General features: G+C 54.6%; 1 protein-coding gene across 3 annotated transcripts in view; it reads right to left on the bottom strand.

Moving 5' to 3' along the window:
- Window positions 1-13,592, bottom strand: part of PPP2R2C (protein phosphatase 2 regulatory subunit Bgamma) — a 138,555-nt gene that overhangs the window by 35,236 nt on the left and 89,727 nt on the right. For all 3 annotated transcript variants that reach the window (XM_067736833.1, XM_067736835.1, XM_067736834.1), the window contains exons 4-5: window positions 13,245-13,357; window positions 7,732-7,909 (exon numbers count right to left, since the gene is read on the bottom strand). In XM_067736833.1, the coding sequence (XP_067592934.1) occupies window positions 7,732-7,909; window positions 13,245-13,357 (291 nt within the window). The remainder of the gene's footprint in view (window positions 1-7,731; window positions 7,910-13,244; window positions 13,358-13,592) is intronic.

The following is a 13,592-nucleotide window of genomic DNA, read 5'->3' as shown; positions in this document are numbered from 1 at the left end:
GTCGGGCGGATTACATAGGTGAATATGTGCACGGTCACAGAGTGCTGTCCGGCACAGAGTAAGCGCTCAGTAAGAGGTGAAGGTGGTGTGGGAAGTGGTGAGGGTGATGGTGGGACGCAGCTCTGGTTTCGGATGGGGTCAGCACCATGGACAGAGCACAGGAGCCATCGGCAGCCGCGGCCCCCAACCAACTGCCTGGCCTTGCCGAGCCCCCAAAGCAGTGGTGCTAATAACAGTTTAACAACATGCTTTCTGGGTGAAAAGCTGACTTTGGAGATTCAGACTCAGGGCATCTCTAAGCAGACTCGCCCCACTTGCCTTATCTGTGGGAGAATGAAAAGAGGCAGCCTGAGAGGTGCTTGACGGTGGTCATGGGCTGGTATAGGTCCTGTGTTTATAGCCTATCAGCCCCTATGCTCACCGGCCATGCTGCTCTCACAGTCCCCAGCACAGGAGGAACACCCCTTTGAATGGAGGAGAAAAGTGAGGCTCACAAGGCCTGAGTGACTGGCAGGGTCGCTGTGTGAGCGTTGAAGGCAGGGTTGAACCCCAGGCTCTAGGGTTTTGGCCAGCACAGAGTCTGGTACATGGAGGGGCCTTGGTCGGTCCCCTCCTCAGCTCCCTGTGCAGAAAATAAGCCCAGTCCACAGGTGGCCGAGTGCTGACCGAGATTTGGAACCGCTTCAACACCCAGCCTAGCTTCAGCACCTGCTCCATAAATGGGAATTAGGAATTTGTTCCAGGCTAAGCCTTGGTGTGATGCCAGCTTCCACCATGAGAAATCGCTCAGTGGGGAGAAAAATCAACTGAACCATCTTTAGAAGTTTCTGGGTGCTAAAAATAAAGCAGAGGTCCGTCAGCTGAGGCCTCCTGTGCAATCTGTTACCTTTAAGATGCTTCAAACTCAAGAAAAATCACCCAGTGCCGCCTAAGAGCCTCAAAATGTTGGCATTAAAGGACTGAGAGGTTGTTTCAACAGATGTGGAGATAGCACTGGGGAAAAAGGGCTTCAGTGACCAGAGAAGATGTAGGGACTTATGAGAAACAGCCTTAAGTATTTGAGGGGCCACCGTCTAAGGGAGAAAATAATACCGGCCAACTGCCAGGCCCCTTTATGGGAATGATTCCTTTACTCCTTACAATATCCACATGATAAGGAATTTGGCCCATTTTGCAGTCATGGAAATCGATGACAAAGGAGGTAAAGCAATGAGTCTGAGCCCAATTCTGCCGGAGCCCAGAGCGCTTCTCTTTAGTGTCTGGGGTCTCGGAGCCCCCGACCCTGGAGCCCAGGTTTGCAAGGAGGCATCTATATCCTAAGACCAGATGGAAACTGTGAACTTCCTCCCTCCAAAGTCACCATTTACAACCATTCATAAGCACCTACGATGTGCAAGGCCCTGCATTACGGGTGGGGACACAGAAAGGGCTCAGCCTGGGCTCTTAATCCCAAGGGTTTCAGCAGAAAATGGGGGAGGCATTCATACTAACAGATGATGAAAGCCCACTGTGACCAGAGAGTGTGGGCCCAGAGGCACTCGGACCGGCCTGGGAGGGGTGCAGAGTGGACAGAGCAGAGGTGACCAGGCAAAGGGGGCTGTGAGTGATGCATGTGGGCAAACGGGAGCCAGCCGGGCTACAGGAGGGAGAAAGGCTCCTCCAGAGAAGCATCAGCAGAAGGCAGAGCACTGCCCTCACCCCTGTAACACGAGGGGAAACCCAGTGACGTGAAGGTGTGGGCAAGCCTGACGCACAGGACTCTGGGGAGGTGGGCAAAGGCTGGTCACCAAGAGCTGCTGGGCACTGTTGAGGGATCTGGACATTCTCCAGATGCTGCTGGGGACCACCGAGAGCTCTACACAGGGGACTGATGTGGTCAGACCAGAGGCTCTGATGGGCCACTCTCAAAGCTCTGTAGAGGGCCAGCTGGCTGGGCAAGGTGGGATTCAGGCAACAGTCCAGGCAGGAATGGTACGACCTGAGCTGGGCCTTGGTTCGAGCGGAGAGGAGGGCATGATTCCAGAGCCATCGGGGGAGAATGGAAAGTGCTTGGCACCTCTTTCCATTTTGTGGGTGAGAGAGAGGAAGGAGGCTGGAAGCCTCGGTGACAGACAAAGGCGCTGCACCGTGTATGTGCCTGGCACACGGCAGAGGCTCAGGAAGTACCAGGCTCCTCTCCCTCTGTTCAGAGCAGCCAAGTCTAGAATCAGAAGAGGGAAGGTCCTCTGAGTCAGCTTCATCACTATTCTTACTGGTGAAAACAATGCACACTTTTTCTCCTTTATTAAAAAGGTTTTCCCTTCTCTTAAAAACCTTTGCTAAAAATCAATTCTGCCTAAGTAGCAAGTGTTACTATTTGGACACAAGGAGATGGTTACATAGCAGAAAACTCCCAGTGGCCTTGAGGACTGAACAGCAGCACCAGGGCAAATCAAGACATTGAAGAGCAAAAGTTAAAGGAATGTGAACCCCTAGGTCCAGAATCCCCCAGGAGGTACTTGCTTAAAAGGTATTTCAAAATTCAGAGCAATTCCCCAGCTCAGCGTGGAGTCACAGCTGCCTTTCTGGCCTCCTCCCACGTTGGAAATGAAACGCCTTTTCTAATTACTTGGCTGCTATCAGACCCATCATCACACCTACGACCCACAGTCCCAACACCTTTCTTGCCAGGGGAGGCTGAACGCCATGGGACGGTGCCAGGTGTCTCTGCTCTGGGTCCCTGTGTCTTGTCACTCTGGTCGCCAAGCCGCAGCAGGCCATGGGGAGCGCCTCGTGCAACATCATTCCCTGATGAACTGATCTCATCAAGGGACATTTCCACAGCCACCACATACCCTGGAGATTCCACTCAGCTGCTTCTGTCTGCCTAATTGGTTCTTAGGTTCTACAGGCCAGGGCTGCTGTGAGCCCGGCCCTGGTGTCTCCAGCATTCTGTAATGCTCACACTCTCCTGTCTCTAAGGGCCAAAACATTTGTATATTTTGATCAACTAACAATTCATTTTCACAAAATTAAAGGCTACACACAGGTTTAACAGAGTTATGGGGCAAGATCTGCAGCCAGAGAAGCCCCTCTGGCATCCCACGGGGACCCCCAAGCCACGGATGCTCCCCTCTGGTCACCAGCTGTCACCTCCTCACCTGGCTTAGCTTCTGCAGCCAACCATTATCTTCACTCCCTTGCATACGCCATCAGCCCCATGTCTGCATCTTCACGTTGCAAACCCACTACCCTGGCTCCCTTTCCACCTACTCTGCCCCTGCAGCCATGCAGCAAAACGTGGCTGGAGAAAACCTCACACGACTGTGCTCACTGGTCGCACTCATTCCCCACAGCACTTATCGCCTGCTCACATACTGGATACTTTGTTTATTATACTAACGGTTTATCAACATTAAATTAGATGTCCGTTCCAGGAGGGCATGGATCTTTGTCTCTTTAATTCAAGCACTGGGCACAGGGCCTGGCACACAGTAGGTGCTCACTAAATATACTGGCGAACGGTGTACCCTCCAACGTGTGGACAGGGCACAATCTGTGTTAGGCGGTGAAGCTGACAGTAATGACTGGGCAGGTCTGCCTGCAGTCCTGGGATGGATTAGTCCTCTTTCTTAATAACAACTAACCTGTTCCAATGTCCTCTGGCCACCTTAGTCCAAAAGTCAGTTATGATACAGCCCCATATCTACGAAGTCTATATTTTAACCATCGCTCTACCTCCCGGCTTCTTGCCCATGGCCACGCTCCACCCTACCCGTCTCCATGTCTCCCTGGATCTACTCGGTCTCCTGGCTTCCAGACTCGTCTGCTGGAATCCATTCCACCCACAACATACACCCACAGCCCCAGGGGGCCCCCTGCAAGGTGACCAGTACTGCTCCCCTGCTTACGGTGCATCGATAGCTTATTACCTGACAGCAGTTAGGGAGTTGGACAGTCTTCAGAACACAGACTCAGACACCAAGCAAGGCTTTCAGTTATTGATACTTTCTAGTCCTTTTGCTGAATGAGGGAGAAGCTCTCTGTTTGCGGGATCATATCTCTAACACCTGAAGTACCTCCTCATCCCCCCACGTCCGACAGAAAGAACTAGGCTCGGGGTCTAACACGTGGCATTTACGGATCTGCACAGGTGGCTATTTAACTCGAAATGTGAATTCATTCAGCCTATATGAAATAAAAATTTCTGTTCCTCGGTCACCCTAGCCACATTTTAGGTACTCCATAGGCACACGTGACTGGAAGCTACCATACCACACAGTGCAAATAGAGAACTTCTCCAGCATCACAGAAAGTTCTACTGGACAGGGCTGAAGATGGATTTTATTCCCTTTTTTTTTTTCACGGCATTTATCTCTATAGCTACCTCCTATTTATGGTATATATGTTTCACTTTCATTTATGGTAGTAAAATTAAAGTCCCTTTCAAAATGCATTTATTTAGGCAAACTTAAAGCTACTTGACTTAAAGAAAATTAATACAAATTAGAAAAAGATTGGAAAAGTAAATGAGAGAACGCACGGTGTACAGACGTAGTAACACTTGCAAAGGAGGGTTGCAAATGATCGATGTTTGGAGATCGTGGTCCCCAGGAGTAAGTCCCGCACTGACACCATCAGCCAGGCCCACTGCAGCTGTCCTGGCCGCCCCCCACCTTCCTGCCTCATCACGTCACCCTTGCGCGCCCTGGGCCCTTCGGTAGCCTCCTCAAGCCACTGGGAGCATCCTAACCCTGCCTCCTTCTCAGTCCTCCCTGGTAGCCCAGGCACAGTGTGGAGACCTGAGTTACAGCAAGGATGGCACGGCTGGTACCACCCAGGTCAGGGCTGGGTCTCCCAGCAGTGCATGAGGCCCTTGAGGAAGAAGCTGAGTTTCTTTTATTTGTCCCTGTGTCCCCGGGGCTCAGCATGGAGCCTGGGACAGAAGAGAAGTTGATGGTTAAACGAATGAAATTAAACAATCCCTTCCACAGCTGCAGGGCTTTGCAATTTTTAAAGGGCCTCCGCATTCACCATGTCATTGAATCCTTATAATAGCCCAGGGAGATAAATTGGTCAGGGCTTACGGTCCCCACCCTAGTCCTAGGATAAGGAAACCCAGGCTCCAGGAGGGTGGGTGCCGCTGTCCCAAGGCTGCAGCCCGAGGGCAAGGCAAGAAGCACGGGGCCAGGCCACGGGACTCTGTCCCCAGCGGGGGGACTTTGGGCCAAGCCCCGGTCTCCCCAAGCCTGCATCTCCTCATCCATAAAGTTGGGTGATGATAACATTGCCACTGATGGGCGGCTTTCACATCACTGTGAGCGCCAAGTGAGACTGAACGGCAAGCTGCTCTCTAAGCTGCAGGGTGCTGTGCAGGAAGCTGAGCCCCACGCCTGCCCCGTGTGCAGACCTGGAGCTCCTGTGTGACTCCTCGTGTTATTCTGCAGGGAAGCAGGTCAGCACCTCAGACCTGGCAGTGGATGTCTGTCTGTGCCGCCCACCACGAGGGGCCCCCAGCTCCTGGAGCAGCGCTTCTCCCAAGGAGACCACCCTTCCCAGATTCAGACACTGCTGGAGGTGGAGCTGACCCCTCCGGCACCAGGGAGGGTCCTGGCCAACCAGAGCATTGCACCCCCAACAGAAATGCGTTCAGGGGTGCCCCTGAGGTCCAGGCAGAGCCCACGGGGTGCCACCTGGGGACTTGGTGGGACAGTTCAGAGACAGCGGGTCTCTTTTCTCCTGGACTTTACTCTGGGAGGGTGGGGCCTGGACTGCTGGTGTCAGCTCACCACCATGTGGAGGCTGAAGCCAGAGCAGAGATCAGGAGCAAGAAGCAGAGAGAGCCACCCCAGGACGCTGTCTGAGCCCCTGGATCCATCTGTACCTGCAGCTCTCTTGGTTCCATAAGTCAGCAAACGTCTGTTCTGCGTGAGGCAGCTGGAGAGGGGTGTTCTGACCCCTGACTAGCTGCTGTCTAAGCACCAGGGAGGGGTGGGACCTGCTGGGGTCTGTGCCTGAATGGAGGGTCCAGCAGAGGACCAGCCCAGCCCGGCCCTCTCCATGCAGCCAGACTGAGTTCCCACCCCTCAGAGCAGCTCCAGCCCCAGCTCCTCCTGGAACCTTCCCGACCACCCCAATCCACTTCTGCCTTCCAGGCCCTGAGCACTAAGGAGGGAGGAAGGAAACAGATGCTAATGTTCCCTGACACGCTTTAAGCACCGGTTTGGTGTTGGGTGTCTCACAGGGGCTCGCTGAACGCTGCCGTCCTATGGGGGAACGGTTAGGGAGGAGACCGAGGCTCAAGAGGGGTGCAGTGACTCGCCAAGGTCACAGAGCTTAACGTGGTAGAAGCAGACTCCCAGAGACTCCCAGTGGCTCCTCCGAAGCCCAGGCGTTTGCCCCGCACCCTCTTGATGGGCTCAGGGAATATCAGATGCTTGCTCTCAGCCCTCCCAGCTCCGAGGTCTCCCTGCCCTGTGGTCTCTGGCCAGTTTCTGGCTCTCGGCCCCCCAGAAGCCGTTTGTCACTCCTTCTCTCCTCTAACCGTGCCCCCCCCCCGACTGCTCCCTTCTCTGCCCCACTCCCTCCCCCCCAGTTCTGGCTTCTGCTCCAAGGGACACAGCCCAATCCTGACCTGTGAGAGGACAGCACAGCAGGCACGATCCCCTGTGTTGGGAGCTTCTCGTGGCAGGAGCTGTATGGTCTCAGCTCTGGGTGTCCAGGGCCACCTGGCACCCAGCACCACGTGGACAGTCAGAGACATCTCTTGGGGGGGGGGTCATCCCACCTTCTTCCACCCCACATCTGGGCAGCATCCTTCACAAAGGGCAGTTGGGTGGAAAGGCTGGAAATGAGGACTTGGGGCTGGAGGGCCTGGGTTTGAACCCAGCTTTCCACTGGCTGCTGTGAGCTCTAACCAAGTTAGCCCGGGCTCTCTGTGACTCAGTTTCCTCATCGTAAAGAACCTACCTCCCAGAATTACTGTGAGGATGAATCGAGTTCACATTAACACGTGTTTATCAGGCACAGAGCCTCACTGGGCATTATTACTATTATTATTATTGTTGTTGCTGTTGTTATTTGTCTGTAGAGTAGTGACACCTGTAGGTAGTAACCTGCCTGCTCTGTCCACTGTAGCCCTCATTGGGCCAAGCCTCAGCCTGGGCCCCTCTTCAGGCCCATGTTCTTTCTTCACCAGTCAGTGGGGGCCGGAGTCAATCCTATAATCCTATTGCCCAGACACATGGGGCCACCAAGCAGGGCTGCCTACCTTGACCCCATCCAGCTGGGCTTATGACACCCCAGTTGTCCCTCTAAGCCCTGGGCAGGACCCCAAGGTTGTTCATCAAACACTGATGCCTCAGGCCCAGGGAGGAAGGTCCAGAGAAGCCTTCAGTCGACTGTCTCAGGGTGGTCGGCCACCCCTTGCCCAGGAGGGCTGACCCAGGACTCCATCCCCTCCATGGTCCCCAGTGAGGCCCCCAGATGACGGGATGATGGCCACCCTGGAGGAGGCGAGGGGTCAAATGTAACCCTCAGCGGCCACAGTTGTAAAGTTTTCATAAACTCATCATGATTCCAAACCTCGGCCTCATTCGCACACTGTGAGCCAGGAGGCACCCCGCTGAAGAGGCTGAACAGAGCAGAAGCTCCCAAGCCAGCTGGCTTACAGCAGGCCAACGGACGTCCCACCCGGGAGCCACCCGGCCCGCGGCGTCAACGGTGGGGCCGCGCCACGGCAGGAAAGGATACTGAAGCTCCGGTCGGTGATGGCCAGGTGCCAGAGGTTGATGCGCAGGTCGTCTGCGGACATGTACGTCTCGCAGTCGCTGTTGACGGAGATGGAGTTGATGTGGTAGGTGTGGCCATTGGCGAAGACCCTCCGGGGGCTCACCTCCACCATCAGATCCATAGGCTTCAGCACGGGCACCTGCGGAGGAGGAGGGGCGGTCAGAGCAAGGGGAGAGGTGATGGGGGAGGGGTGCTGGCAGGAAACGTCCAGGGCCACGTGATCAAAAGGAGAGGCCAGGAGAGCACGCCAATGGGTGTCCATCCTGCCCGTGTCAGAAGTAAGCAGTGCCACATGGCCACCTCCATTGGCACCAGCCCTGCAGGGAAGCCTGCCTCCTTTGCTTGGCCTCCTGGGATTGGTTCTGAACCTGCTGCGTGACTTTGAATGAATGGCTGAACCCCTCTGCACCCCAATTTCCTCATTTCTAAAATGGAAGGAGAAGGTACTGTAGCAGAGCCAGATTTTCCACCAAACATTTGTGTCCCCTTGTCACGGGGAAGTGGCTGCCCAGGCAGGGACTACATTTCCCAGCTGCCCTTGCAGCTGGGTGTGGCCACATGACTGTTCTGACCAATAGGGTGTGAGCACACTGATGCCCGGCACTTGGGGGGCCAAGGCTTAACGGTTAAGAGGCAGCTGTGCCTTCTCCGCCCCCTTCCTTTTCCACAGCCAGAAGGCGAGGATCCAGGCTTTAGGGATGGAGGCACATGGGATGGAAATAGCCTGTGTCCCTGCAGAAGAGCCGTGTGCCATCCAGGATGCCTATACGGGAGCTTTCCTTGAGTGAGAAATACATTTCTGTGTACTCTGCCCTGGGGCTGTTAACAGCCGCTGGTGTTAGCGGAACTCGTACAAACTCCCAGAGACAGTGTCAGATAGCATGGCTTTGCTTCTCTCTGCACCCTCTGCCTAGAATGCTCACCCCAACTCCTCCTGCAAGATCTGGAGTTAACAGCCCTTTGGATGTACAGCCTGCCACACCCCTGCTCACTCCCAGCACGCTGCACACACTGCTATCAGGGCTCTCGGTGTGCACTGCGGGGTGTTTTGGGCACGACTCTCCGTTCCAGTAAACTGTAAGGTCTTCAAAGGTACAGACAGACAGACACGGCCTCATTGATCTCTCCCTGGCCCAGCCCCAGAAAATGAGGGCTGGCATTGCCATCCCCATGTGACCGATGAGAAGACTGGATGCCAAGATGAACTGGGCTTCCTAAGTCACAGAGGCAGGAAATGACAGAGCCAGGACCAGAAGCCAGGTGTGACTGCCCCCGGGGCGTCACGGTGCAAAGGTGTGGACCTGAAACCTGACTTTGGCTTCAACCCTGCCCGGCCGCCTACTGGTGTTACCTCCATTGCGGCCTTCACCTCTCTGGGCCTCAGTTTCCTTATCTGTACACTGGGTAATGCTGGTGCCTGCTCAGGGCTTCTGTGAGGATTCCATGAGTTGACGCAAGTCAAGTGCGCCTGGAACATCACTCGGTCCACAGTGCCCTCCTCCCCCTCCTCGGGGGGTGACTAGGGGTGGCTGAGCCAGGGCTTACACAGACACAGTTTCCAGAGTGGGCCTGGACGGGGGTGGGAGGAAGGGGGTGCTGCAGGGGCAGTGGGAATTGTGCCCAGGAGAGAGGCAGCAAGGCCATCCTCGGAGTGAGGAACAGAGCAGATTCCGGTGAAGGGGGATGCAGACCCTTGTCAGCTACCTGCAGGGCTCCTGAGCCCCGGGCAGCAAGCACCAGGTAGAACGGCATGAATCCACTCAGAACTGGCTGGCAGCAGGTGAAGGGGGACCCACTGCTTGCACTCACGTGGGAGAGAAGATAGGCTGATACACGTGTGTGTGTGTGTGTGTGTGTGGTCTCAGGAAGCAGTAGGTGCTCTAAAGAAAAATAAAACAGGTGAGGGGACACAGTGACAGGGAAGCAGGGGCTGGTGCCCGGCTGGAAGGATGACCAGGAGGTGACATATGGGGAGGGGCTGAAACAGGCTGACGTGGGACCCTAGAGAGTCTCCTTCTCCCAGGGGACCTCCCCCAAACCCACCTACTCTTAGGCTGGGCCTGGGGCTCCCAAGGCCCTGTAATCCCTCATTATGGCCTTGACCACGTGGTAAGTTGTTGTCTTCTTGTTTGTTTCCCCAATGGACTGGGCAGCACTTAGGGGCGCTGTGTGTCTTCTTATGTTCATCTCTGTATCTCTGGTACTCAGCCCAGGGCCCAGCACAGACAGGTCTTCAGGTGAATGAGTGAATGGGTGAGTCAATGAACAAATGAGCTATGTCCCTCCCTGGGGGGCAGCTGAGATGGGAGGTGACAGCTTTGGTGCTGCAGTCGGGGTGGGCAAGCACTAAGCATTCCTTTTGGTACAAGGCAGCTCTGCAGCCGCCATATGTTCTCATGTACCAGGGTGCCCAGTGTGAGCCTGTGCGGGTGTGTGAGCCTGGGTGTGCATGCATGAGTGTGTCAGTGTGCATATGCATGTGCCCGAGTGTGCATGTGTGTGTATGCAGTATCGGTGTGCATGCCCACCTGGCTCTGAGTGGTTCTCGTGTTGAGTCTGTGCTTCGGGACTGTCTGCTCGCTTGTCAGTGTTGGTGTGTCTGGGCCCCTCTATGGGGCCTTCCGCATGTCCGCCGGTGTCAGATATTCTACGTCAGCTCTGAATCTTGCCTTCCCTTCCCTCAGGGCGTGGCCACCACCTGCCCTGGGGATCCCTGGAGTCTCTCTCAAGCCACACCTGCTCCTGGAGAAGGTCAGGGCATCGCTGGCCTAGCAAAGTCTCAGCATCTCAGTCTGCTCCCCCCTCCTTCCGGCAACGTTGTTTTCCCCTGGCAGGCTTGGAACTGTTCACCCAGTGCTACAGCCATGCACCGCCATCCCCAGACCATATTTCAAAGCCAGAAAGCAAAAAGAGGAGAGGAAGAGGGAAGAGAAACCTGCCCTGAAGGTTTGGAGGTTTCGTGAATAAAACTTTCCCCGCACCCACGCTCTTCCGGAAGGTACAGTGTAGTCAAGGTGAAGGACAGGAGGACAGACACATGGACATTAAGGACAGAGCAGTGTGGGACGCAAAAGCCTAGAGGGCACACAGAAGGATAAGGATTCATCTGGCTCGTGTAGGAAAGACTTTCAGAGGTGGAGGCTAATAGGGTTTTAAAGGATGAATAGGAGTTCACCAAATAAACAAAGTAGAGAAAGGCATTCCTGTGTGTCCCTGTGTCACAGAGCTGACCTCCAGTGTGGGGGTGACTCCATGTCTTATTTCCTTGGGGGCCTGGGTACACTTTGGGGGTAGGCACTCAATCTCACCTTGCTCAGCTCTGGGATCCCAGAGACCTAGCACAGGACCTAGCAGAGAGCAGGTTCTTGGTAAATAATAGCTGCCTCTAGCACAAATGGCCCAGATTAGGTAGAGAGCTTCCCAGGGTTCGGGAGGCTTGGGTGAACTGGGGAGGAGACAAGGTGAGAGGCTGGATGAGGAAAGACCCAGGCACCCACGTTCTTTCCCCCTTTCTTCTCCTTCAGCCTTAGTTTACAGTTAAGTGCCATTTCGGGATGTGTGTGACATAACAGAGAAAAATCTCAGACGCTGGGTGGGAAATAAACAAGATTCCCATGGGCCACTGGCTCTGCCGCAAATGCCAGGCCAATCAAGAGGTGATAATTGCCTCCTCCCACCAGATGAAACCCTCATAAACTTTCTTGGGGCTTGGAGGTGGGGGGGGAGCGGGGAGGCACCCTCACTCCCGTTATTCAATGTCAAAGCTAATTGGCTCCCCTGCTTTCTCAGAATTTATTTGTGCAATTTGCCAGTCATTTAGAGGCCAATGTGTTTAAACATTTATTCCTCCTTCTGGGAACAACATTGATTGCCATTTCATATTTATGACAGTCGGCTGGGTGCTGAGTGCGGGGCGCTTGCTAAGCCGTTGCAGACAAAACGAGTCGTTATCTCCTGTTTGCTGGTGAGGAAACTGAGGCACAGAGCAGGGAAACGGCCACAGCCATCTGACCAGCGGTGGTGGGTCTGTGAGCAGTTTGGGAACCTGGAGGGGCCTTAGCACCACTGCGGCACCAGGCAGCACCACTGCCCGCTCGGAGCAGCAAACACAGCCACGGTAGGAACCCAGGGAGACAGCATTCCGTGTGATGTGAACTCAGACCTTTCAAATCTGCCGAAGAGCGCAGTCACCTCCCGACGCTCATCCTCCTTCAGTCTTGGGACTCAGGCCCCCTCCCTGAGCAGGGCCTGTCCCAGGCTTAGACTGGATCTGCCCCCAGACTCTTCATTCACTGTGGCCTCCTGGTGCCTAGAGGAGGGCTGGGCGGCACACAGCAGGTGCTCAGTAAGTGTGGCTGAATGAATAAATCTGGCATCACCTCCAGCAAACACATGGGTGGCTGAAAGCACCCACCCTCTTCCAGGCACGGTTCTGGAAGCCAGCGACGGACAAGGCGGCCTCAGTGTGCTTCCTGCAAGAAGCCGCTAACCATCCCCATGGCTGCCCTGGGAGGCAGGAGCTTCACTTCCACTTCACGGAGGAGACTGGATGCTGATGCTGACTGTGGAGCTAGAGTTCCCTGGGTTTGGATCCAGCTCTCAGTTTCCTCATCTGTAAAATGGGGATGACAATCACATACCCACTATAGGATGTGGCTGAGGACTGAATGATTTTATAGCCAGAGTGCTTGGGAGACACATGCTCAAGTGTCTGTTCTTGTTCCAGATGAGGAATCAGAGGCTCGTGGTGGCCAAGAGCCCCGCCCAGGGTCACACCACCAGGACGCCGCGGAGGCAGGATTTGAACCCGGGTCCTGTGACTCCAGAACCCTTTCATATCTCCCAGCCTCCCCGCTGGAGAAACATGAGTCCTTTTGCTTTTCATCGTGTTGGGAGCAAAAGCTTGCCTTCACACGGCTCTGCCACTTAACCCTTCCAGGCCGCTCTTACCTCAAGGCAATCTTTGCACTGAGCCTTCATAAAGGCTGCAAGAATCACAAGTTCTGGGTGTCCCTCTGACCCTCGGCAAAGGGCCGGGAACCCACAACGCTCCGCTCACAGGTTCTCCTCCTGGCTCTGCCACTTGCTCAGCTGAGCTGCTCTGGGAGAGTTGCTGCCTCTCTCTGGGCCTCGGTTTCCCTAGTTGTATAACAAGGGATTAGAGAACCTGCTCTCCAGCCTCGGGTGCAGCTGAAAAGGGCTTCATGGACACGCATCACCTTGCCCCATCCTCACGGGACTTCCAGAAGAAAGATGATCCTCTCTGCTTTGCTGGGGAGGAAACTGAGGCACAGAGCAGGAAAATGATGGTGGCCACCCAGCAAGTAATCAGCCCGGCTTCTTAAAGTTCTGGATCGGAACCTGACCGTGGTTCAGATCGCCATGGCCCTTCCAGTCCTGAAATCCTCGCTGTGTAATAAACAGAGCACAAACTGCTCTTCGCTGGCCAGGACTGTCCGTGCGCCACATCTTACCTGCAGTGACGTCACCGTGGACAGGTCTTTAAGCTTCCCCTCCTCATCTTTCAGGTTATAACCCTCGGGCCTCTTATCACGTTCGGTAATCTTCCACAGTTTGATAGTTTTATCTTTAAAAATAGAACAAAGTGAAACAAGACACATGATGAACACAGAATGGAGAATGGAGTACCCACTCGAGTCTGCTAGATAAGGGTACATCAACCCACAAGTTCCTTAACCTTATCCTGTTCTTGGACATGAAGTTTCTTTCTAATTTGACTCCTTCTGTCAACTGACGCTACGAACATCTTTGCAAAGGGAACGTTTGTTGTCACGCTCGAGCTCCTCACAATGGATCCCAAA

This window comes from Pseudorca crassidens, chromosome 4 (genome assembly GCF_039906515.1).
Source record: "Pseudorca crassidens isolate mPseCra1 chromosome 4, mPseCra1.hap1, whole genome shotgun sequence".
NCBI lineage: Eukaryota > Metazoa > Chordata > Mammalia > Artiodactyla > Delphinidae > Pseudorca > Pseudorca crassidens.
The sequence above is the reverse complement of the archived record's forward strand: the minus strand, read 5'-3'. Positions and strand labels throughout refer to the sequence as shown.